A 24,306-nucleotide genomic window follows, 5' to 3' on the forward strand; every position below is an offset into this window, starting at 1 on the left:
TTAGGTATTTGTTTAATTAATTTAGATTTTAAAATAATTTAAAATTTAAATATAATTAGGGTTAAATTATAGGGGGGTTAGGTTAGGGGGATTGTTGGTATCTTAAAAAATAGACTGCCCTATCACCAAGTGCACTATACTGGAACTACCATTATCATTTCTTGAGCAGGTGCACTGCAATTGGGTTGTTCTTTGAGAATGTCTCATTTTCTATACAGTGAGGTTGTTAACCAGCAGTGCGGCCGCGAGGTAGAGCGGTACAAGTCGTATCATCCAGGGGTGGAATAACGTGACGTTTAATGGACCCATGTGCTGCCTGCCTTGCCTCTCCCCTCAGCAGTGTGGGCTCCTCCCTATCCCTCGCGCCCAGCCTCCCGCGGCCAGAGTGAGTGGGAAGTGCAGCTATGCCCGGCATTGCACGAGTGTCTGTGCGCTGATGCCTTTGTGTCTCATTGCAGAGGAGTGGAGCAGCCGGCGTGCTCTATTGTCTTTCTCTATCCCGGTTCAGGGCACAGACAACGCCGGCTGCTCCCCCACATTCAGGTCCATAGTGAGAGGTGATGCCCGTAGCCTGCCCCTTGCTGTGACACCAGAGGGGCACTTCCAGGGTAGCTGAGAAGTTTCCCCCCTCTATTGGGGATAAAATGAAGGATCTGAAGAAGTATTTGACAGAAGGGCTGCTGCAGTACACCATCCTACTGAGCTTGATCGGGGTGAGGGTAGATTTCGATTCCTACTTGCCCCCTATTCGGGAGATCATCCTGGGGACCACCTCTGCCTACTCTCAAATCCCTTTCCACAACCTGAGGGACACCTGGGAAGGGTCCAGCCTGCACCCAAAAAGCCCGGACCTGGACTCCTTTTTTACCGCAAGGAGGCTGCTGGAGGAGGTTAGGGCGCTGGGGGATACTCACATCCCCAGGACTGAAGTGAGTGCCTGGCTGGTGCATGCGGTGCCAGGGGATGCTGAGGCTGGGAGTGCTGCACAGACACTGCTCACTAATGAGGGCAGCAGCACAGGCACCAGCAGCACTGAAGGCCCCAGCCAGCAGCAACCTGCAAGGACCAGCAACCTGCAGCCAAGCCATGCAGCCCCATCACAGCCACACATTGGCACAGGGGCCACTCCAAGCCAAGCTGAATATACCAAAGAGGTAAATCCATCACCATTCCCCATGTGTTGTTATAAATGAATAAAATGTTCTCAGTGAGGTTACAAAAATCATTAACTCGTTGCTGCCAGGGAGACATTGCAATGCCATCTAGTAGACAAGGGGTTAAATACAATTCTCTCCAACCCTCTCTTATTTATTTAGTATTATTGCTATAATTGTTTCTGCTTTATTTTTTAACATTTCAATACATAGCTTGACATGGATGGTAAATGTATTAACCTTTGTCACCGTATAGGTCAACATGGGTTTTATGAGGTTGTCATATTTGTGATACATGTTTTTTTTTTATATATATATTATTTTTTATTATAATTGGAAACTGATGGGTTATATTCTTGTATTTATGATCTCATAGAACAGTGATACCCAGACTGTTTGCTTTGGGACACCCTTGGTAATTTTTTAAATTCTTGTGACACACCTGATTTGTTTTTATAAGCCTGTGACACCAAATGAGTCTCTAATTACGTTTGTGAACTAGGTAAATATACAAGTAATATTTTACAATATGTTCAACTTAAAACACTTTCAAGATTAATAGATTTCATGAGATATTTGGAATCACCTTTACCCTCATCCTTTATTTTTTGTGGCACAAACTGAGGGCCTTGATATTGCTGGGTGTCCTGAATCTCTAGCTGAAAACAATTGGTTATAGACCTATGAGCATTGTTAAATGTTATCAGAGGCTTTTGTTTTACATAATCTATCAAAGGATAATATGAGTTTCTTCTCTTGTGTACCACGCCCAGCCTATTTTTCTGATATTTGATTATATCTATAGAAAATAGTTCAGAAAGGTTGTTTCTGCTTTAACTTGTCTGGTGTAGAGCCTCCCCTGAAAGCAAATATAATGTAAATAATATATCATGAGGTTGACTGCATAAAGTATAGAAGTATTTGTTGCATATTACATGTTGTATCAGTTTCACCCACAAATGAACTGGTGGAATACAGACAGGGATGTTTAAGCATGTCCTTCCCTCAGACCACAGTGCTGTGAGTTTACATATCATGGCTGTATATATATTCCATGTAAATATGGAATTTACAGTTTCACAGATTTTCCAATAGAAGCTTAATATTTTAAAAGTTATGTGAACTCACGGGAGACAAATGGTTAAACTAAGATTAAAAACTTTGTGAATAGCAAGTTTAAGATTTGCAGTAAAGTGGGCCAGTAAATATATAATGCAAAAGCTGAAGTGCTCAACCACATTGGGTACTGCTGGCATCTATGAACATTTCTAGGCCTCTGTCCAGCATGTTAGAGGGACATAGTGAAAAAAAGAACACGCTCTATGTGTTAAATCCCTGTAGAAGGTTCAGTTCTATAGAGGCAATGCACTTTCACTTTTCTAAGTTTAACATGGTCATTGATTGGTGGTCATGCACACATGTCGTCCCTGATTGGCTCACCAAATCATTTTCAACTCAGGACCAGTAGGGCATTGCTGCTCCAGAGCTGACTTTTGTGGGGATTAAGCACATCATTATGTGCAGGCAATAGAGCAATAATACAATGTTTAGCACATTACATTAATACATTTATTATTGCTCTTCTATGGCCCTTTATGAACCATCCTTGCACGGGACAGAGTCCTGTTATAGGCAGTTTGTATAATGCAAACAATGTTGTTGTCACATTGTAACCTGAGTAATTACAGTCACAACTTCAATTCATATTTAGGCCAGTGTGGGAACCAAGTGTCTAATCTGAATTTAGATAGTTTGACTCTGCTAACTAAGGAACAATACTTTATATATATTTGGTACAATGCTAAAGCTAATATGATTATAGTTCAGTTGGACATTAAATTCATGTGTTTTATATATGGTCACAGTATATACCTGAACAAATAAGTCTCTTAAACCTGCATGCTCTTTATGTATCACAAATGTTTGATTTGACTTTTCATGCACTTTTAACTTATGTCCTGTGATTTTCATTGCTCAATTTTCCTGTAATGTAACTATGAAAATTGTTTCCCCCCCCTCCTCCGGAGCCTGAAGTTCATCTTGCAAGATCCAGAAACTTAACCCTGCAACACTCAATATACAGTGATTGTTTTATCCACTAATTTATGTCTGATCCAAGTTGGCTACAGCAGAGAAGAAAAGCTAATATACCAAGAAGATTTTCAAAGAGATGTGTCCTTGGACTGCAAAGCAATGCAAATTAACTTCTATTATCAAATTTACTTTTTTTTTTACTTGGTTTGCTTTTTTTTAAAAAACATACATAGTTAGGCAGAAGAGCAGCAATGCACTACTGGAAGCTAGATGATGATTGTTAGTTGTGCACATATGCCTCTTGTCATTGGCTCACTAGAAGTGTTGAGCTACCTCCCAGTGGTTCTGACTTAAACTATGTGTTTAACCACTTTGTGGGTTGCCACTTTTAAAAGGGATCCTAAAATGTAAGCACTAAAGTGGGACAAGTGAACCCACTTTTGATAGAGGATGCACCTCTCTTTCAAAAGAGGGGTGACACACCTAGGTAGCTATTAGGTGATCAACATGGTAATAACCACAAACATAAGACCATATATCAGGGGTTAGCTTTTCCCTCTGTTCCTCATACAATACACACACAGAGGAGCATAAGACAAGCAATCCTGCACATTCAATAGAGGGGTCCTGTATCTGGCAGCTGCCAGGTGTATTGGCATCACAGTCAGACATAGCTCCCAAATAAGTATAAATATAAATTCTTGGTGTAGTTGTTTTTACCACCCTAAGTGAGCTTGTACAGAGGTTGGAACATTCATACATCCATTGTCAGATTGGGCTTTTACTTTTATGGAAAATAGAATTTTGTGTAGTTTTAAATTGTGTACAGTATTTGTAAGGTTAGATATTTTACTTCAGTTTATCACCTGCATGTGTTGCAAAATGGTGCAAGTATCAAATATTGCATTGGTTGTCAAAAATATAAAATATGTGTTGTTTCTTCATAGAAAAAGCGTTGAAATTGATGTTTAAAAGAAATAAATACATAAAGGACTTAAAGGGACACTGAAGCCAATTTTTTTCTTTCATACATCTGATAGAGCATGCAATTTTAAGCAACTTTCTAATTTACTCCTATTATCAGATTTCCTTTGTTCTCTTGCTTTTTTTTATTTGAAAAGAAGGCATCTAAGCGATTATTTTTTTTGGTTCAGAACCATGGAAAGCACTTGTTTATTGGTGGATGAATTTATCCACCAATCAGCAAGAACAACCCAGGTTGTTCACCAAAAATGGGCTGGCATATAAACTTACATTCTTGCATTTCAAATAAAGATACCAAGAGAATGAAGACAATTTGATAATAGGAGTAAATTAGAAAGTTGCTTAAAATTTCATGCTCTATCTGAATCACAAAAGAAAAAATTTGGGTTCAGTGTCCCTTTAAAGGACCAGTAAATACAGAAGATTTGCATAAACAATACAATACAATAAAAAAGACAATGCAATAGCACTTAGTCTGAACTTCACATTAGTAGATTTTATTTTAACAAATTTCAAAGTTATGTCTATTTCCACTCCCCCTGTATTATGTGACAGCCATCAGCCAATCACAAATGCATACATGCTTATTCTGTGAATTCGTGCACATGCTCAGTAGGAGCTGGTGAGTCAAAAAGTGTAAATATAAAAAGACTGAGCACATTTTGTTAATGGAAGTAAATTGGAAAGTTGTTTAAAATTGCTGCTCTGTCTGGATCATGATAATTTAATTTTGACTTGAGTGTCCCTTTAAGCAGTTTCAGTGGCTCGGCATCAAGAGTTAATATACACATGGTTGCCTACACTTTTGAACAAAATGTCTTCAGTTGCACATTGGCCAAGGGGATTTCTGTATAATGTAACTTTACTTTCTGTTTTATTATGAATATGTTGCACATGTTTCTGTTCTATGTAAACTGAAACTGTTTCCATTATACTTTGAAGGTTTCATGTGTGAAACTGATTTATTTATAGAGTAGCAACTGTTTGTATCAAAAGCCTAATTGCCAGGCATTTTACATCATAGGGAATGTGTGTTGTTTTTTTTAATCATATTTTTCCAAAAACTAGTGAAATCACATTTATATTTAAAAAGTCAATATGAAACTTTCATGATTCAGATAGAACATGCAATTTTAAACAACTTTTCAATGTATGTATTTCTATTATCTGATTATTTTTTTGTTACATGATATCCTTTGTTGAAATCAGTGGTGTATTTAGGCTTTGTGCTGCCCTAGGCACTCAAAATTCTGCTAGAGCATGTTCTAATGTAATTCAAAGAGGCATACCATAAGGCATCTGATTGGCTCCAGTGCACAGTGACAGCATTAAAAAAATCATACTGCAATTGTTCTATTATCAAAGAAATATTAACTTCCCCTAGAACTTCCCTCTCCATTTTGCCTATTGGATGGTGAATTTGCCTTCAGCAGTAAAACCCTGTTTCAGTGTTCACACGAGCAGCCTCTCTAACGACTGCTCTGGAAAGTCTATAGGCTCATTTACATGTGGATAGTTTACCTAGGATGCTTTATACATGAGTGCTATATTAATTTGTGCAGTGACAGTGAGTGATCGTGACCCACCTCTAAGTGACTCCTCACTCCACTACAGTCCACTGTCCAGCAATGCGATCGGTTTTTACTCCCACAGTGCCACTACTGATATGGACTTCACCTAACCCGGTTGCCGCATAGAATATATATATATATATATATATATATATATATATATATATATATATATATATATATATATATATATATATATATATATATATATATATATATTCTATATCTTATCTATCTACAGTATGTTTAATTATTATTTTATTATTATTTATATATCTTATCTGTTATAAAAAGGGTATAACTTATGTTTTTAATTTGGAGGGAATATATATATATATATATATATATATATATATATTTATTATTTACAATTTATTTTGATGTTATTTTACACCATCAGTGAGATCTTTGCATTAGGAAAGGGGGCATTTGAGATAATCTGGCATAAAGAAACATGCTGATTATGTAAGATAAGCAAATAATTCAGAAGATAGAGTGCAATTTTAAACAATTTTCCAGTTCACTTCTATTATTAAATTTACTTTGTTTTCTTGGTATCCTTTGTTTAAAAGCATACATAGGTATGCTCTGGAGCATGCACTTCTTGAGCACTATATGGCAGAAGTGTTTGTAGCATGTTTTTAACTGTGTTATACATTGTTGAGCACTAGAGAGCAGCAATGTTTACAACAATTCATAACCTTGTTACAATTATTTTTGCAAACACTGCTGCCATATAGTGCGCAAGACATGTCTATGCTTCTGAGCCTATATAGGTATATTCTTCAGAAAGCATACCAAGTGAGAAAAGTACAAAATTATATACGCTAAATTATGAGTTATTTAAGTTTCATTTTGACTTTCATGTCCAATTTAAGAGAATACTGTTCCTTTATCACTGGAGCTTCCCATTTGTTTTACTTCTAAAAAAAAAAATTGGAAAGTTCTTTTAGCACTTTCTCTTTGTCTCCTTGGCTGAACTTGTCCCCTATCAAAGCTTTAGAGTGCAGTACCTTCAGGTACTCTGGTAAAACTATGTGGTAAACTTAGCTAGTGAGCATGACCGCTGTATAGCTAGAAGCATTGTTTGAGCACAGACTGAGAGTGCATATATTGTTTGGATAGGAGACTTCCAAACTGTTTGCAGTAGCAATAAATGAAGGCAAAGCTGTGTATATTATTTTTCTTACTTACTCAAGCTAGTTTGCTATGCTACACAAAAAAACAATGTTGATGTGAAAAACGTACACGTTTTTGCAACCACAATGAATGTAATGTATCCAGATGCTGCAGAATAATTTCATGTAATAATTAATAATGCATTACCTTTTACCAAAATAAGTCAACACATGTTACAAGCTCTTACAATATGACCGGAAATTACATTGGTTCTATTAAAGGGCCATAATACCCAAATGTTTAAACACTTGAAAGTGATGCAGCATAGCTGTAAAAATCTCCTGAACATCTCTATGTAAAAAAGAAAGATATTTTACCTCAAAAGTTCCTCAGTAGCCACGTCCCATTGTAAAGGATTTCTAAGCAGCATTTTAGTGTGTCTGTCCTGGGACAGCTTAGGGGATGAGCCTCGTGAACTCTCATATTATTTCACCAATCAGGTAAAGGAAGCTTACTATGAAATCTCATGAGAGTTAAGTCAAATCTCATGAGATCACAGTAAGAGTTCATGACCTCAGCACTGCTGATGCTGATTGGCTGCTGTTCATTTCTTCATTTTTTTTTAATTTTTACCTGCAGCTGGGAGCAGGTGAAGTATAACTTTTTACACAGAACTTACTCTGCTGAGCTGAGGAGATTGTGAGGTAAAATATCTTCCTTTTTTACATAGAGATGCTCAGGTGATATTTTTACAGTTATACTGCATCGGTTCCAAGTGATTTAGCATATGAAATGTTGCTGAAAGGGATTATGTTAGTGAAAATGATCATTTAATGAATGTGGTTTAGTGTTTTTTGTTTTTTTACTCTTTTACAGCAGTTTAAGGATTGTTTTTGTATTTTGTTTACTCAAACTTTACACCCACTACCTAAGCAGCTTGCCTCTGTACTGCACACTAGAATATAGTCTCATCACTCTCTTACTGACTTATGAACTCTCTGTAGCTCTGCAACTGTGTTTTCTCACATCTTACTATTAGGCTGTTTGTATGGATGAGTTGTTATTTGACAAGAGTAAGCTAGACCAAAAGCATGGTAATGTAAAATGAAACCAAGCAGTTTAGAATGAGTTATAGCAAATATTCTCCATGGCTCCTGTAGCTATAGTATTTCATTTAAACCAGGGATTCCTTCGGTGTATGTTGGACAACCCTGATGTAGAAGACAAATAATTTATTAATGCTCCCATTCATATGTGCTGTTCTGTTTCAGATATTTAAAATAGATTGTAGACTATTAGCATTTGATAGTCACTTAAAATATTACTTAAGCATTCAGTGGTGCCTCCCCCATTTCAGTGTTCTCTCCTCTCTCTCCCCATCTGTATGTGTCGTTCTCCCCCATGGTCTCTTTCTCTCTCTCTCTCTCTGTCTCTCTTCCTCCCCCTCTGACTCTCTCATCCCTTATGTGTCTCTCTAACCCTCTATGTGATTGTGTCTCTCTCTTTCTCTCTAACCCTCTGTGTCTCTCTAACCCTCTATGTGATTGTGTCTCTCTCTTTCTCTCTAACCCTCTGTGTCTCTCTAACCCTCTATGTGATTGTGTCTCTCTCTTTCTCTCTAACCCTCTATGTGATTGTGTCTCTCTCTTTCTCTCTAATCCTCTGTGTCTCTCTAACCCTCTCCCCCCCGAGTGCTTTTCTGTGTTTCGGTCTACCTTTTATTTAATTAATGAATTGGTGGTGCCATCTGAGGAGGTGGCTTTATTTTAAAGGGGTGGGGTCAAGCGCCTCACCATCTTTAAATTTCCCCAGCTGCCACTGGATCAAGACATTTTTATATTTACTGAATAATGAAGAAATCTATAAGCATATTTTGCAGCATTAAAGTAAAAAGTATGTTTTAAACATATTTTAATGGGCCTGGATTTCTAGATCTCATAATCGGAGCAAGCATTTTGTTATCTGGCAAGAGTTTCTGTTACATTCCTTTAGACTAAAATCAGATGTTTACTAAGTTGACCAGTTTTCCAAGACACCATTTAAAGGGACACGAAACCCATATGTTTTCTTTCATGATTTAGAAAGAGCATGCAATTTTAAATAACTTTCCAATTTACATCTAATATCTTATTTTCTATATTCTTTTTATATCCTTTGTTGAAAATCATATCTAAATATGCTCAGTAGCTGCTGATTGGTGGCTGCACATAGATACCTCATGCGATTGGCTCACCCATGTGCATTGCTATTTCTTCAACAAAGGATATCTAAAGAATGAAGGCATATCCTAGCCACTGCCTCACCAGCCTCTGACGTCACCGCACGTGTGTGTGTATGTATGTATATTATACATACATACACGCACACACACACACACACACACACACACAGAAAAGCACACTCACAGGAACGAACAACTGGCTCAATACTATTGTTAGCCTGTTCTATGGCAATTTACCACCTGGGTGCAGCTTCTTTTAGCCCAGTAATGCTTTTCACAGAGAAGAACTTTCCTGTAGTATATCAGTCTGATCCCACCTATTACGGTCAGTCCAGCGCCGAAATACCAGGCAATTTCTCTCTGAACAAGGAACACAGCAACCCCAGACGATCGTTTCGGCCTTCATTGGGCCTGTGTGTGTGTGTATGTATGTATATATATGTGTGTATGTGTGTGTGTATATATATATATATATATATATATATATATATATATATATATATATATATATATATATATATATATAGTGTAGTCATGCGAAAAAGAAAGTACACCCTCTTCGAATTCAATGGTTTTACTTGGGACATAATAAAAATCATCTGCTCCTTAGCAGGTCTTAAAATTAGGTAAATACAACCTCAGATGAATAACAACACATGACATATTAGACAGTGTCATGATTTATTTAACAACAATAAAGCCAAAATGGATTAGCCATGTGTGAAAAACTAAGTACACCCTTACTGCTTCAATAGGAATTAAGAGGCTAAGTAACAGCAAGGTGCTGCTAATCAAATGCCCTTGATTAATTGATCATCAGCCAGTGTGAACACCTCTATAAAGGTCGAAGTTTTAGCAGTTTGCTGGTCTGGAGCATTCAGGTGTGTATTAACACAATGCCAAGGAGGAAAGACATTAGCAATGATCTTAGAGAAGCAATTGTTTCTGCCCATCAATCTGGGAAGGGTTATAAGGCCATTTCCAAAAAAAAGTGCATCATTCTACAGTGAGAAAGATTATTCACAAATAGAAAACATTCAAGACAGTTGCCAATCTTTCCAGGAGTGGATATTCCAGTAAATTCACCCCAAGGTCAGACTGTGCAATACTCAGAGAAAATGCAAAAAAACAAGAGTTACATCTCAGACTCTACAGGTATCAGTTAGCATGTTAAAGTCCATGACAGTACAAATAGAAAAAAAACTGAACACGTATGGTTTTATGGAAGGGTTGCCAGGAGAAAGCCTCTTCTCTCACGGCTTAGGTTTGCAAAGTTGCATCTGAACAAACCACAAGACTTCTGGAACAATGTCCTTTGGACAGACAAGACCAAACTACAGATCTTTGGCCATAATGCACAGTGTCACGTTTGACGAAAACCAAACATAGCATATTAGCACAAACTCCCCATACCAACTGTCAAGCACAGTGGTGGAGGGGTGATGATTTGGGCTTGGTTTGCAGCCATAAAACCTGGGGACCTTGCAGTCGAGTCGACCGTGGACTGCTCTGTATACCAAAGTATTCTAGAGTCTAATGTGAGGCCATCTGTCCGACAGCTAAAGCTTGACCGAAATTGGGTCATGCAACAGGACAATGATCCCAAGCATACCAGCAAATCTAGAACAATATGGCTGAAAAAAAAAAGAATCAAGGTGTTGCAATGGCCCAGTCAAAAATCCAGACCTCAACCAATTGAAATGCTGTGGACCTTAAGAAAGCTGTGCATAGACAAATGCCTGTAAACCTCAATGTACTGAAGCAACTTTGTAAAGAAGAGTGGGCCACAATTCCTCCACAACAATGTGAGAGACTGATAAAGTCATACAGAAAACGATTGTCAAGTTATTGCTGCTAAAGGTGATTCTACAAGCTATAGAATTATAAGGTGTGTTTAATCACAAATGGCTTCTCCATTTTGCTTTTTTTTTGTTAAATAAATCCTGACACGGTGTAATATGTCATGTGTTGTTGTTGTTTTTGTTGTTGTTGTTGTTGTTGTTCATCTGAGGTTATATTTACCTCATTTTAAGACCTATCAGCAGATGTAAACTACATATGCTTTTCATGCAAAGCTACAAATTTACACATGGGACAATGCAAACTATTATGGCTTTCACATACTTTTTTTTTTTTTTTTTATTGTTACGCTGTGGTCTTGTCAAATGCATGTCTTTACACATGAAATATTTACTATATTTGTTGTTATTTTTAATAGCCAGCTAAATATATGCGTATTTCTTGACCCGTGTAGCTGTGTATTAGCACAATCATGCTTTCCGTACCTTTCTGAATCTAGCTTTAGAAGTTGAGATTTCACTAGCTCATAATGTATCGCTTTGTATTTCAGAAAGGTCATGGCTATATAGCAAGTGATTTTGATGGCAGATCAATCAAGAGAGGGAACTGGCTTTTCATTGGTTTTAAAATCCTTTTTTTTTCTTTAACTCAATCTCATTATTAATTTAAGATTGTAACCTCATCATCCTGTACTTTGCACAAATATATAATACAATATAGTACAGAGAACAGTAGTCCAGTTGTAAATCATTGCAGTACCAATACAAAGTGCCCCTGCCACATTAACAGGAAACTTATTGCACCCACCTGCTAACGTTTCAGTAAAAAATACTATATCCTACAATTATATTTATATTTGTTGTAGTGATACCAAGATCCTTTTATACTTCATCAACCTAAAAATAGGTTTAGTTTTTAACAAAAAATGAATTTTTCATAAATGCTAGGGTCTTCAATTGATACTGTTTTTTACCTGCAACTAGCAATGCATATGCACAAAATATATCTGCTATACTAATGTGTTAAATATGAGGAGATGCAGTAAAACTTTAAGGGACCTAGAACACTTTCAGATTGGGATATAAAATATTTAAATCCATGTAGTAATAAAAAAACATGGCAATACACTTTTTGTTATTTATTTTGTCCCCTTTTTTTGCAACTTCGAAAATTGTAGGCTTTTGATTTCTCCTGTAAAGTAATGGGTACCGCCATGCTTAAATCCATGCTTTTGTTATCTAATTTATTCTTCTCAAGGACCACAAAGTGTAGAATATAGCTATTATAAGGGTTTTTTTAATCCCTTTTAAATACTTACGTTAACACTACACACAGTCATTGTATGCACACTTTATCTGTCCTTACTTTACATCAGAAAAATAGGTCAGATAAGAAAACCCATTACTTTATAGAAACTAAACTTTACAGTTATTTCTTCAATATTTAAAGGGACGTAATACCCATATGCTAAATCACTTGAAAGTGATGCAGCATACATGTAAAAAGCTGACAGGAAAATATCACCTGAGCATCTCTATGTAAAAAGGAAAATATTTTTCCTCCAAAATTTCTTCAGCTCAACATATCAACACGTATCTTTTATCTGCTGCCATACTTTGCTTAAAGGGACACTGAACCCAAAAAAAAAATATTTTGTGATTTAGATAGAGCATGCAATTTTAAGCAACTTTCTAATTTACTCCTATTTCAATTTTTCTTCGTTCTCTTGCTATCTTTATTTGAAAGAGAAGGCATCCAAGCTTTTTTTTTTGGTTCTGAACTCTGGATAGCACTTTTTTATTGGTGGATGAATTTATCCACCAATCAGCAAGGACAACCTAGGTTGCTCACCAAAAATGGACCAGCATCTAAATTTACATTCTTGCATTTCAAATAAAGATACCAAGAGAATGAAGAAAATGTGATAATAGGAGTAAATTTGAATCATGAAAGAAAAAATTTGGGTTCAGTGTCCCTTTAACTGTGATCTCATGAAATTTTACTGAAGTCTGACAAGATTTCATAGTAAACATCCATGAGCTGAGGAGGTAAATAACATGACTGGGCCTGTACATGCCAAATTCACACTCACTTGCAAGTCCTGGGACTAGTATCCTGATTGACTATTTAAATCCCCTTTACAATGGGATATGGCTACTGAGGAAATTGAGGTAAACTATCTTATTTTTTTTAACATAGAGATGTTCAAGCAGGGCCGCCATCAGGGGGTGACAGGGGTGACTCCTGTCAGGGGCCCAATGGGCTAGGGGGGCCCCATGAGGCAAGAACTAAAAAAATAAATTTAAAAAAATCTTTTTTTTTTTTTTTTTTTTTAATTTTGGCAGCCACCAGTGGGTACTACAGCAAAGTGCTAATTGAGCATGAGAAATGTTATTACAAGGAGTAAAGTATTAGCATTTGAGTGTGCACTAAACCGCTATGCACAGTGTGAGACAGACTTGGCACTTTGTTTGTAGAGTGTGTGCCTGAGTCAGACGGCAGATCACTTTCATTTGCAGAGGAGGTAGGAATTACTTAGCAAATTGTTTTTTATTTCTTTGTGCAATTTAAGATTGTAACTTCAGTGTGGTAGTAGTTGTATGGTGGGGCCAGAGGTCCATAAAAACATTTTTTTTTAGCAGCAGTGTATTTATGATTATTTGACAATGCTGTAGAAATTCTATATTTAAAACCATGCAGAAATGTTTCCTCCTCAATACACAAATGATATATAACATTCCAGTTTACTGCCCCTTTATGCACGGACTTTCCAGATACAGGTTTTTTACATCTGCATAACATGTTATACTCTCAGACTAAGATTGTTCAATGTTGGAAATGAGACAGGTTAACTTAAAACTGTTCAGTTTACTCTACAGCTGACTTAATTTTGAAATGCATACCAACAAGCTTAAAGGGGCAGTTTACTCAAAATTTTTCTCCCCTTTAATTTGTTCCCAATGATCCACTTTACCTGCTGGAGTGTATTAAATTGTTTACAAGTAGCTCCTTTACCCTTATATTGGCATTTGAAATTGTTAATTTAGCATGTGGTATCCCCACCTATTCTGAAAGTTTGTGGCCGCGCGTACCAGCTATAGATAAGCTTTGTAAACACAGCCAGCAGAAACATTACACTCCCAGTGTGATAAAGCAGAGATAAGGTAATAAAATGTTGATTTTCCATTGTTCTCTCAAAGTATTGGTGATTGTTTTAAGGACAGATATAAGATAAAGAAGTAGATATATGTACACAATGTGATACAGTAATGAGATCTGATTATACCTACAAGCTCAACCTATTTTATTAGGCTGTGGCTTCAAAACACAAAATAAAAGCTTTAATATACACAAATAAGCCTTAAAAAGCTAATTTTCATAAATTTTTTTCTCTGCAGTTGGTAAAAAAAGCAATTGTAAACACATTAAGGGAAAAACTATTTTACAGTATACTGTCCCTTTAAATCCTGCATTTAACCAGATCTAATAGTATGAGTACCACAGCTTATGGTTCCACCAAGACCATATAGCGTACAGCATTTTCAAACTCCACAAGTATAGCTGGCAGATGGGAACATTTGTACACTATATTTGAAGTGGTGCTCTTGGTTGGGGAAAATATCAAACAAACATATGTCAACCTTTTAAAAGTACTTTTCTTCATCTAGCCATCTACCCAGATCATTAATGTACAATTTTGAATTTTACAGAATTATTTTTGTTTGCACATTTACAAATATGATTCTTTAAAAAGTGATCTCTTAATTTCTGCATTTTTTTTATCATGCATGTCACACACTGTTGATTTAGGGGATGCAAGGTGCATAAATGTTTCCTCCTGTGAGTGTTTCTGTGGGTGTCTGTGTTTATGTCTTTGTGCTTTGGTTTGTGTCTCTATGAGTGTGTATGTATTTGTTTTCTGTTGGTATCTCTGTGAGGGTGGGTGCGTATGTCTTTGAGCTTTTTCTATGGGTGTCTCTGTGAGGGTGGGCGTGTGTCTGTTCTGTGGTTGTCGCTGTGAGGGTGTGTTTGTGTGTGTGTATATATGTCTGTGTTTTCTGTGGGTGTCTCTGTGAGGGTGTGTGTATGTCTTTGTGTGTTTTCTGTGGATGTCTCAGTGACGGTGTGTATGTATGTCTTTCTGTTTTTTCTGTGGGTGTCTGTGTGTGTGTGTGTGTGTATGTCTTGTGTGTTTTCTGAGGCTCTCTGTTGGTGTTTCCTTGGGTGTATGTGCAAGTTTGAGTTTGTTTGTGTGTGTGTGTCCATTGTCTGTTCCTTTTTAGGACATTTTGACCTTACTACTGATTATTCACATCTTTCTACAGACTTTGAGACTGAGACCTTTCCGGAAGTCACCAATCTACCATTTAACCTTTAAATTATTGTTTAGGCAGTTCAGGGCCCTTCCTTTCAGCCACTGCATGCTGTTGTCATTTAGTTGGCATCTTCCTTTACAAAAAGATAATCAGAACTCCATATTTTGTTTTCTAAATCTCCTTTTTTTTTTTTTTTTTTTTTTACAAAACTGTAGTTTACCTCATTACATGTCAGGTCAATGTAAACAAGTGCTAAGTGTCTGTTTGGGTGTCTGTCTGAGTTTCTTTGCGTGTTTGCTAGTGTGTCTATATATTAATCCTTATGTGTGAGTGTGCGTGTGTGTTTCAATGTATATTACTACCTTTACAACATTTCCAAGTTTAAATAGACACTTAAGAATAAAGTGCATATACGTTTTAGTCACTAGGTCAAAAATTGCACATGTCAAAGGAGGGGGGGGCCCTGGTCAATGGTTAAGTCAGGGGCCCCAAAATTTCTAGTGGCGGCCCTGTGTTCAAGTGACATCTTCTAGTCAACTTTTTACAGCTATGCTTTATCACTTTCAAGGGCTTCAACATTTAGGTCTCTTTAAAAAAATTAATGTAAATAAAATATATTTATATTTTATTCCCAGACTTATCTTTGCTTTTAATACATCATTACATCTAGCATGTATTTATGTCCCTTTTTAAAGGGACATTCAACTTAACAAATTTCTGTCATGCGTATGTGCATTAAAGGGACACGAAACCCACCATTTTTCTTTTATAATTTAGATAATACATACATTTGTAAGCATTTTCTAATTTACTTCTATTATCATTTTTTGCTTTATTCTCTTGGTATTCTTTCTTGAAAGAGCAGCAATGCACTATTGGGAACTAGCTGAACACATCGGTAAGCCAATCACAAGAGGCACATATATGCTTACACCAATCGACAGCTAGCTCCCAGGCCTATCTAGATATGCTTTCCAACAAATGATTAAAAGAGAATGAAGTTAATTATATAAACTAAATTAGAAAGTTGCTTGAAAATGTATGCTCTATCTAAATCATGAAATAAAAATGTTGGGTTTCATGTTGCTTTAATTAAACATTGTCTAGTGTGAGTAGTATGTTAAAGGGACAGTATGTAACATCAAACACAATGTTTAATGTCCCTTTAAAGATGCATATTATGAAACTAACAGGAAACACACAACTGTCTGTGGGATAAAAAATTGTATTGGCTGAAAAGCAAAACTCCAACAGCTCTATTTAAAGGGATACTAAACCCAAATTGCTTATTTCGTGATTCAGACAGAGCATGCAATTTTAAGCAACTTTCTAATTTACTCCTATTATCAATTTTTCTTCGTTCTCTTGCTATCTTTATTTGAAAAAGAAGGCATCTAAGCTAAGGAGCCAGACAATTTTTGGTCTAGTACCCTGGACAGCACTTGTTTATTGGTGGATGAATTTATCCACCAATCAGTAAGAACAACCCAGGTTGTTCATAAAAAAAAATTGACCAGCTTCTAAACTTACATTCTTGCATTTCAAATAAAGATACCAAAAAAATGAAGAAAATTTGATAATAGGAGTAAATTAGAAAGTTGCTTAAAATTGTATGCTCTATCTGAATCACGAAAGAAAAAAAATTGGGTTCAGTATCCCTTTAAGAACAGTGACACGCCCCAGAAGCATAAAAAAATAAAATAAATAATAATTATTTTTTTTCTGCACAGGAACAAAAAGGCTTTTTATTTATTTTATTTGTTTACTGTAATAGATATACAAAATGTGCTTTTTTAGATACCTTATGAAAACTTTTAAGAGGACATTTTCTTTGTTGTAAGAAATAAGCTGTACCCTTTAGTTGTTCCTGTCATATTGTGCTGATAAAATTGCTGTGTTTATTTTGTTTGGTGCACAAAAAAATATTTTTAAATTACCTAACTGCTGCAGTTGTAATGGTTACCCCCCCCCTTCTTATCATGTGCAAATGATTGAAGCCTCTGTATCACTGCCTGGAAGTTATTCTTAAAGGAATAGTTTAGTCAAAATTAAACTTTCAGATAGAGCAGGCAACTTTCTAATTTACTCCTATTACTTTTTCTTCATTCTCAATTAATAATGTATGCACAGGAGCCGGTTCATCACCTGGGTAGCACTTTCTGATTGGTGTCTAAATGTAGCCACCAATCAGCAAGCACTAGTCAGGTGATGAACCAAAAATGGGCGAGCTCCTACGCTTACATTCAAATAAAGATAGCAAGAGAACAAAGAAAAATTGATAATAGGAGTAATTTAGAAAGTTGCCTAAAATTGCATGCTCTATCTGAATCTTTAAAGTTCAGTTTTGACTAGACTATCCCTTTAAACTTATTGTAACACTTACATTTTCAACCCTGCCTTAAAGGGACATGAAGCCCAAAAATTTTCTTTCATTATTTAGTCAGAACATACAATGTTAAACAACTTTCCAGTTTACTTCTATTGTCAAATTTGCTTCATTCTCTTGTTATCATTTACAGCAATGCACTACTGGGGGTCGATCCGATAAAAATCGTCGCCCGCAAAAGCCGGCGACGCCAATATTTGCGCGGGTTTGGTATCACATATACGGCGTAACCTAGAAGTTACGCGCGTATATTTCTGCCGTCGCCCGTAGTTTTTTGGGCTATAGGCAGGTATACCAAACCCGCGCAGTTTGGTATCCAATATGCAGCGTAAGGACTTACGTGGCGAAAATGGAGAAAACTTACTCCATTTTCACCTCGCCACAAAAAGCAGCCGTAAGAAGCCTTACGCTGACTATTGGAGCCCTGTAACTCCCTAAACTGGCAGCTAAAATAAACCTAACGCATGCGCAATGTCTATCTCCCTATCAACCGCGATCTTCTAAAATAAACCTAACACCTAACGCATGCGCAATGTCTATCTACCTGTCAACCGCGATCCCCCCCCCCCCCGAAATCCCTAATAAAGTTATTAACCCCTAAACCGCCGCTCCCGGACCCCGCCGCCATCTACATAAACTAACCCCCTACTGTGAGCCCCTAAAACCGCCGCCATCTACCTTATCTATCCCCTAATCTGACCCCTTACACCGCCGCCACCTATATAAAAATTATTAACCCCTAATCTAATCCCCCTATACCGCCGCCAGCTATATTAATATTATTAACCCCTAATGTAAGCCCCTTACACCGCCGCCATCTCTATTAAAATGATTAACCCCTTATTTAATCTACCTACCCCGCCGCCAGCTATATTATCTATATTAACCCTAAGTATATTATAGTTAATATAGGTATTACATTATATATATTAACTATATTAACCCTAATTATATTAGGGTTAATATAGTTAATATAGTTACTATAGTATTTATATTAACTATATTAACTCTATCTAACCCTAACACCCCTAACTAAATTTATATTAAATTAATCTAATTCATTTATAAACTAAAATATTCCTATTTAAATCTAAATACTTACCTATAAAATAAACCCTAAGATAGCTACAATATAATTAATAATTACATTGTAGCTATGTTAGGGTTAATATTTATTTTACAGGTAAATTGTTAATTATTTTAACTAGGTATAATAGCTATTAAATAGTTATTAACTATTTAATATCTACCTAGTTAAAATAATTACCCAATTACCTGTAAAATAAATCCTAACCTAAGTTACAAATACACCTACTCTATCAATAAATTAAATAAACTACAAACATCTATCTAAAAATACAATTAAATTAACTAAACTAAATTACAAAAAATAAAAAAAGATTACAAGATTTTTAAGCTAATTACACCTATTCTAAGCCCCCTAATAAAATAATAAACCCCCAAAATAAAAAAAATTCCCTGCCCTATTCTAAATTAAACAAATTTCAAAGCTCTTTGCCTTACCAGCCCTTAAAAGGGCCTTTTGTGGGGCATGCCCCAAAGAATTCAGCTCTTTTGCATACAACAAATACAATCCCCCCCCCCATTACAACCCACCACCCACATACCCCTATTCTAAAACCACCCAAACCCCCCTTAAAAAAGCCTAACACTACCCCCCTGAAGATCTCCCTACCTTGTCTTCACCACACCGGGCCGAACTCCTGATCCGATCCGGACGATGTCTTCCTCCAAGCGGCAAAGAAGAATTCTTCCTCCGGCGATGTCTTCCTCCAAGCGGCAAAGAAGAATTCTTCCTCCGGCGACGTCTTCCTCCAAGCGGCAGCAAAGTCTTCATTCTTCCGGCGGCATCTTCAATCTTCTTTCTTCGCTCCGCCGCCGCGGAGCATCCATCCCGGCCGACTACTGAACTTGGAATGAGGTACCTTTAAATGACGTCATCCAAGATGGCGTCCGCCGAATTCCGATTGGCTGATAGGATTCTATCAGCCAATCGGAATTAAGTTAAAAAAATCTGATTGGCTGATTGAATCAGCCAATCAGATTCAAGTTCAATCCGATTGGCTGATCCAATCAGCCAATCAGATTGAGCTCGCATTCTATTGGCTGTTCCGATCAGCCAATAGAATGCGAGCTCAATCTGATTGGCTGATTGGATCAGCCAATCGGATTGAACTTGAATCTGATTGGCTGATTCAATCAGCCAATCAGATTTTTTTAACTTAATTCCGATTGGCTGATAGAATCCTATCAGCCAATCGGAATTCGGCGGACGCCATCTTGGATGACGTCATTTAAAGGTACCTCATTCCAAGTTCAGTAGTCGGCCGGGATGGATGCTCCGTGGCGGCGGAGCGAAGAAAGAAGATTGAAGATGCCGCCGGAAGAATGAAGACTTTGCTGCCGCTTGGAGGAAGACGTCGCCGGAGGAAGAATTCTTCTTTGCCGCTTGGAGGAAGACATCGCCGGAGGAAGAATTCTTCTTTGCCGCTTGGAGGAAGACATTGCCCGGATCGGATCAGGAGTTCGGCCCGGTGTGGTGAAGACAAGGTAGGGAGATCTTCAGGGGGGTAGTGTTAGGCTTTTTTAAGGGGGGTTTGGGTGGTTTTAGAATAGGGGTATGTGGGTGGTGGGTTGTAATGGGGGGGGGTATTGTATTTGCATGCAAAAGAGCTGAATTCTTTGGGGCATGCCCCACAAAAGGCCCTTTTAAGGGCTGGTAAGGTAAAGAGCTTTGAAATTTGTTTAATTTAGAATAGGGCAGGGAATTTTTTTTATTTTGGGGGTTTATTATTTTATTAGGGGGCTTAGAATAGGTGTAATTAGCTTAAAAATCTTGTAATCTTTTTTTTATTTTTTGTAATTTAGTGTTTGTTTTTGTTTGTAATTTAGTTTAGTTAATTTAATTGTATTTTTAGATAGATGTTTGTAGTTTATTTAATTTATTGATAGAGTAGGTGTATTTGTAACTTAGGTTAGGATTTATTTTACAGGTAATTGGGTAATTATTTTAACTAGGTAGATATTAAATAGTTAATAACTATTTAATAGCTATTATACCTAGTTAAAATAATTAACAATTTACCTGTAAAATAAATATTAACCCTAACATAGCTACAATGTAATTATTAATTATATTGTAGCTATCTTAGGGTTTATTTTATAGGTAAGTATTTAGATTTAAATAGGAATATTTTAGTTTATAAATGAATTAGATTAATTTAATATAAATTTAGTTAGGGGTGTTAGGGTTAGATAGAGTTAATATAGTTAATATAAATACTATAGTAACTATATTAACTATATTAACCCTAATATAATTAGGGTTAATATAGTTAATATATATAATGTAATACCTATATTAACTATAATATACTTAGGGTTAACATAGATAATATAGCTGGCGGCGGGGTATGTAGATTAAATTAGGGGTTAATAATTTTAATAGAGATGGCGGCGGTGTAAGGGGCTTACATTAGGGGTTAATAATTTTAATAGAGATGGCGGCGGTGTTAGGGGCTCACTTTAGGGGGTTATAGATATAATATAGCTGGCGGCGGGGTACGGGAGCGGCGGTTTAGGGGTTAATAACTTTATTAGGTTGCGGCGGGGTACGGGAGCGGCGGTTTAGGGGTTAATAGCTTTTTTATTGTTAGGATAGTGAGGGGGGATAGCGGATAGAGGGTTAGACAGTGCGGGCTATGTTAGGGAGGCGTGTTAGACAGTGCGGGTGTTTTAGACTTTAGTCAGGTTTTATAGGCGCCGGCAGTTTCTAACGTGCCGCAAGTCACTGGCGACGCCAGAAATTTGTACTTACGCAGATTTCTGGACATCGCTGGTTTGTCAGACTTACGGCACGTTAGCATCTGACGGCGACTTATATGGGATAGCTCGAGTTGCGAGCTGAAACTGCGGGCGACGCCGGTTCCCTTGCTTGCGCCGCAAACTGCGATCTATATCGGATCGCGCCCCTGGTTTCTAACTGAACACATGGGTGAGCCAATGGCAATTGGTATATATGCAGCCACCAATCAGCAGCTAGAACCTAGGTTATTTGCTGATCCTAAGCTTTCCTAAATAAAGCTTTCAGCAATGGATAACAAGAGACAGAAACAAACTAAATAACAGAAGTAAATTGGAAATGTGTTTAACATTTTATGCTATGTCTAAATCATGAATCTATAATTAGGACTTTACTGTCCCTTTTAAAATAGAATTATTTCAAATTTAGGAATATTGCGCCCCCCCCCCCCCCCCCGACACCAATGAGCCACTCTGAGATTTTGTTCTATATGTATCTAAGCATTAAGCACCTACTGAATCACTCTTGATGCCAGTGAACCATCATTTTTAAAATGTTCAGTGTATGTGTATAACAGGCAACTATCATGTTGCCACGCAATATTATTCTGCCCAGTGCCCTTTATTAACCCCCTTTCAGGAAACACTTTGTGGGTGCAGATGTAACCAGCACCAATAAAATAAGAAAGAAAAGTGAGCCAAATGTAAGATTCTAGGAGCCATCTCTCTAGGGTCCTGTTTTAAGATGTAGCCATTTGCTTGCTGTATAGGGGAGATAGCCTAATGAAGCTAGTGTGGGTTATACAGAGTGACCTGCAGTGTGCAGACAGATGTATTAATATGCAAACCCCATCCCTAGACAATAAGCCGATGAGCATTACAGTGAGAACAGCCTCTGTTCCACTTCTTACTTTCTAATGTATTGCCTTAGACTTTCTTCTATACGCTACTTTCATCCCATCTCTCATTTAAAAGCTCTCACTACCATTAAATGGACATGAAACCCAACATATATTTTTTTCATGATTCAGATAATAGCGCATATAATTTTAAACAACTTTCCAATTTACTTATTTTATCTAATTTGCTCTGTTCTCTTGGCATCCTTTGTTGAAAAGCATACTTGGGTAGGCTCAGGAGCTGGAATCTAGCAACTTATTAGTGGCTGCACATATATGATTGTCATTAGTTTACCATAGTGTTTAGATTGTATTTAAAACTCGAGGAGCGCCTAATGGGTGGTAAGGCAAAGGAAATGTGTACCATTTAAAACATATCTATTTTAATAATAACAAATACATATACAGGTTAACATGGATCTATGCTATAAACAAAGATTATAAGACTTGGTTAAAATACAAATGATGTGTATATAATATAATATAAGACTTGGTTAAAATACAAATGATGTGTATATATATATATATATATATATATATATATATATATATATATATATATATATATATATATATATAAAATATAAGACTTGGTTAAAATACAAATGATGTATACATATATAATATAAGACTTGGTAAAATACAAATATAAAACAGTCAAGATAAAAATGCAGTAAAATATCGATCAATGGTGGAGACCTTTTTTTTTTTTTTTTAAACAAATTATTTATTATCTGCCAGACAGGATAAACAAAACAAATCTCAATAGTATGCCACGCAGGGCATATTTCATCTTAAACAATCACATCACTATGTCATTATACAAATTGAGTAGGACATATTATTGCAAAATTATGTATCATAAACATCCTGGCAATTTTTAGACAGAAAAGAAACCAAATACACGAAAGGAAAAAAAAATAAAAAAAAATATAAATATAAATTGAAAATTTGTAAGTTTTCTCTCTTCCCCCCCCCCGCCCTCAGCCCTTCTCCAGACTAGGCCCTCCCCCTCTTCCTCTCTCCAGCCTCCAATATTTACATCTTGACCATTAGTAATTATAACTACTTATATATACGGGATTGCTAATCTGTTTCTCGATTATTGGAAATCCAAGACCCAGGAAAAAACCCCAATAGCACTAACTCTGCAAAACTTAAGGAAGATACAAAGGGGAATATTTTGTATTGAGATAGGGTAGGTCTTAATAATTAGAGCCCATCTTTCTAGAAAATATCGTATTCTTTTCTCAGTAGCTAAATACAAATGGAAAGATTCATAAATAATTTGAGATTGAAATCCTTTCAGAATGTGCACAAGACTCGGAGTGAGTATGTGGAGATCTATATGAATCTCAATGGGAAATGATAGTCAGGGTGATGACAAAGGATAAATCAGGAGAGGTGGCTCTGAAAAAATAGATATTGTGATGGTGTCCTACAATACACCTTGAGGGCGAGAAAAATGAAAAAGTGAAAAAAATTAAAAATGAAATAATATATATATAAAAAAATATATGAATATAAAAGTGGAAAAAAATAATATAAAAAAGTGAAAAATATAAAAAATACGTGAAAAAAACGTCAAAAAGTGGCAGTTGAGCTCTGATGAGGGTGTAATCCAAATGTACACTTTGGGTTTAAGTGATAATCCTGAATGATGTGAACGTGTTTTAGTTGAATCCTCAGTGATATGAACTTCATATAGTGAAGAGATTTTGGGGAAGATCCGGAGTTATCCAAAAGATCCCTTAATACATATAGGCTGTGTTCCTGTAAATAAACGATAACAACATAGTGCAATACTATAATAATAATTGTAAGCATCTTTCTAATTTACTCCTATTATCATTTTTTTTTATTCTTTCTCTTGTTATCTTTATTTGAAAAATCAGGAATGTAAGCTTAATAGCTGACCCATTTTTTTGGTTCAGCACCTGAGTAGGGCTTGCTGATTGGTGTGCTACATTTAGTTTATTATCCCTTTTAAGTGTGCATAT

General features: G+C 36.3%; 1 protein-coding gene across 1 annotated transcript in view; it reads left to right on the forward strand.

Moving 5' to 3' along the window:
- Positions 1-396: 396 nt before the first annotated feature.
- NFE2L3 (NFE2 like bZIP transcription factor 3) overlaps positions 397-24,306 on the forward strand; it is a 91,453-nt gene continuing 67,543 nt past the window's right edge. The window contains exon 1 of the mRNA XM_053714158.1: positions 397-1,154. Within this exon, the coding sequence (XP_053570133.1) occupies positions 645-1,154 (510 nt within the window). The 5' untranslated portion in view covers positions 397-644. The remainder of the gene's footprint in view (positions 1,155-24,306) is intronic.

Source organism: Bombina bombina, chromosome 5, assembly GCF_027579735.1.
Source record: "Bombina bombina isolate aBomBom1 chromosome 5, aBomBom1.pri, whole genome shotgun sequence".
Taxonomy (NCBI): Eukaryota; Metazoa; Chordata; class Amphibia; order Anura; family Bombinatoridae; genus Bombina; species Bombina bombina.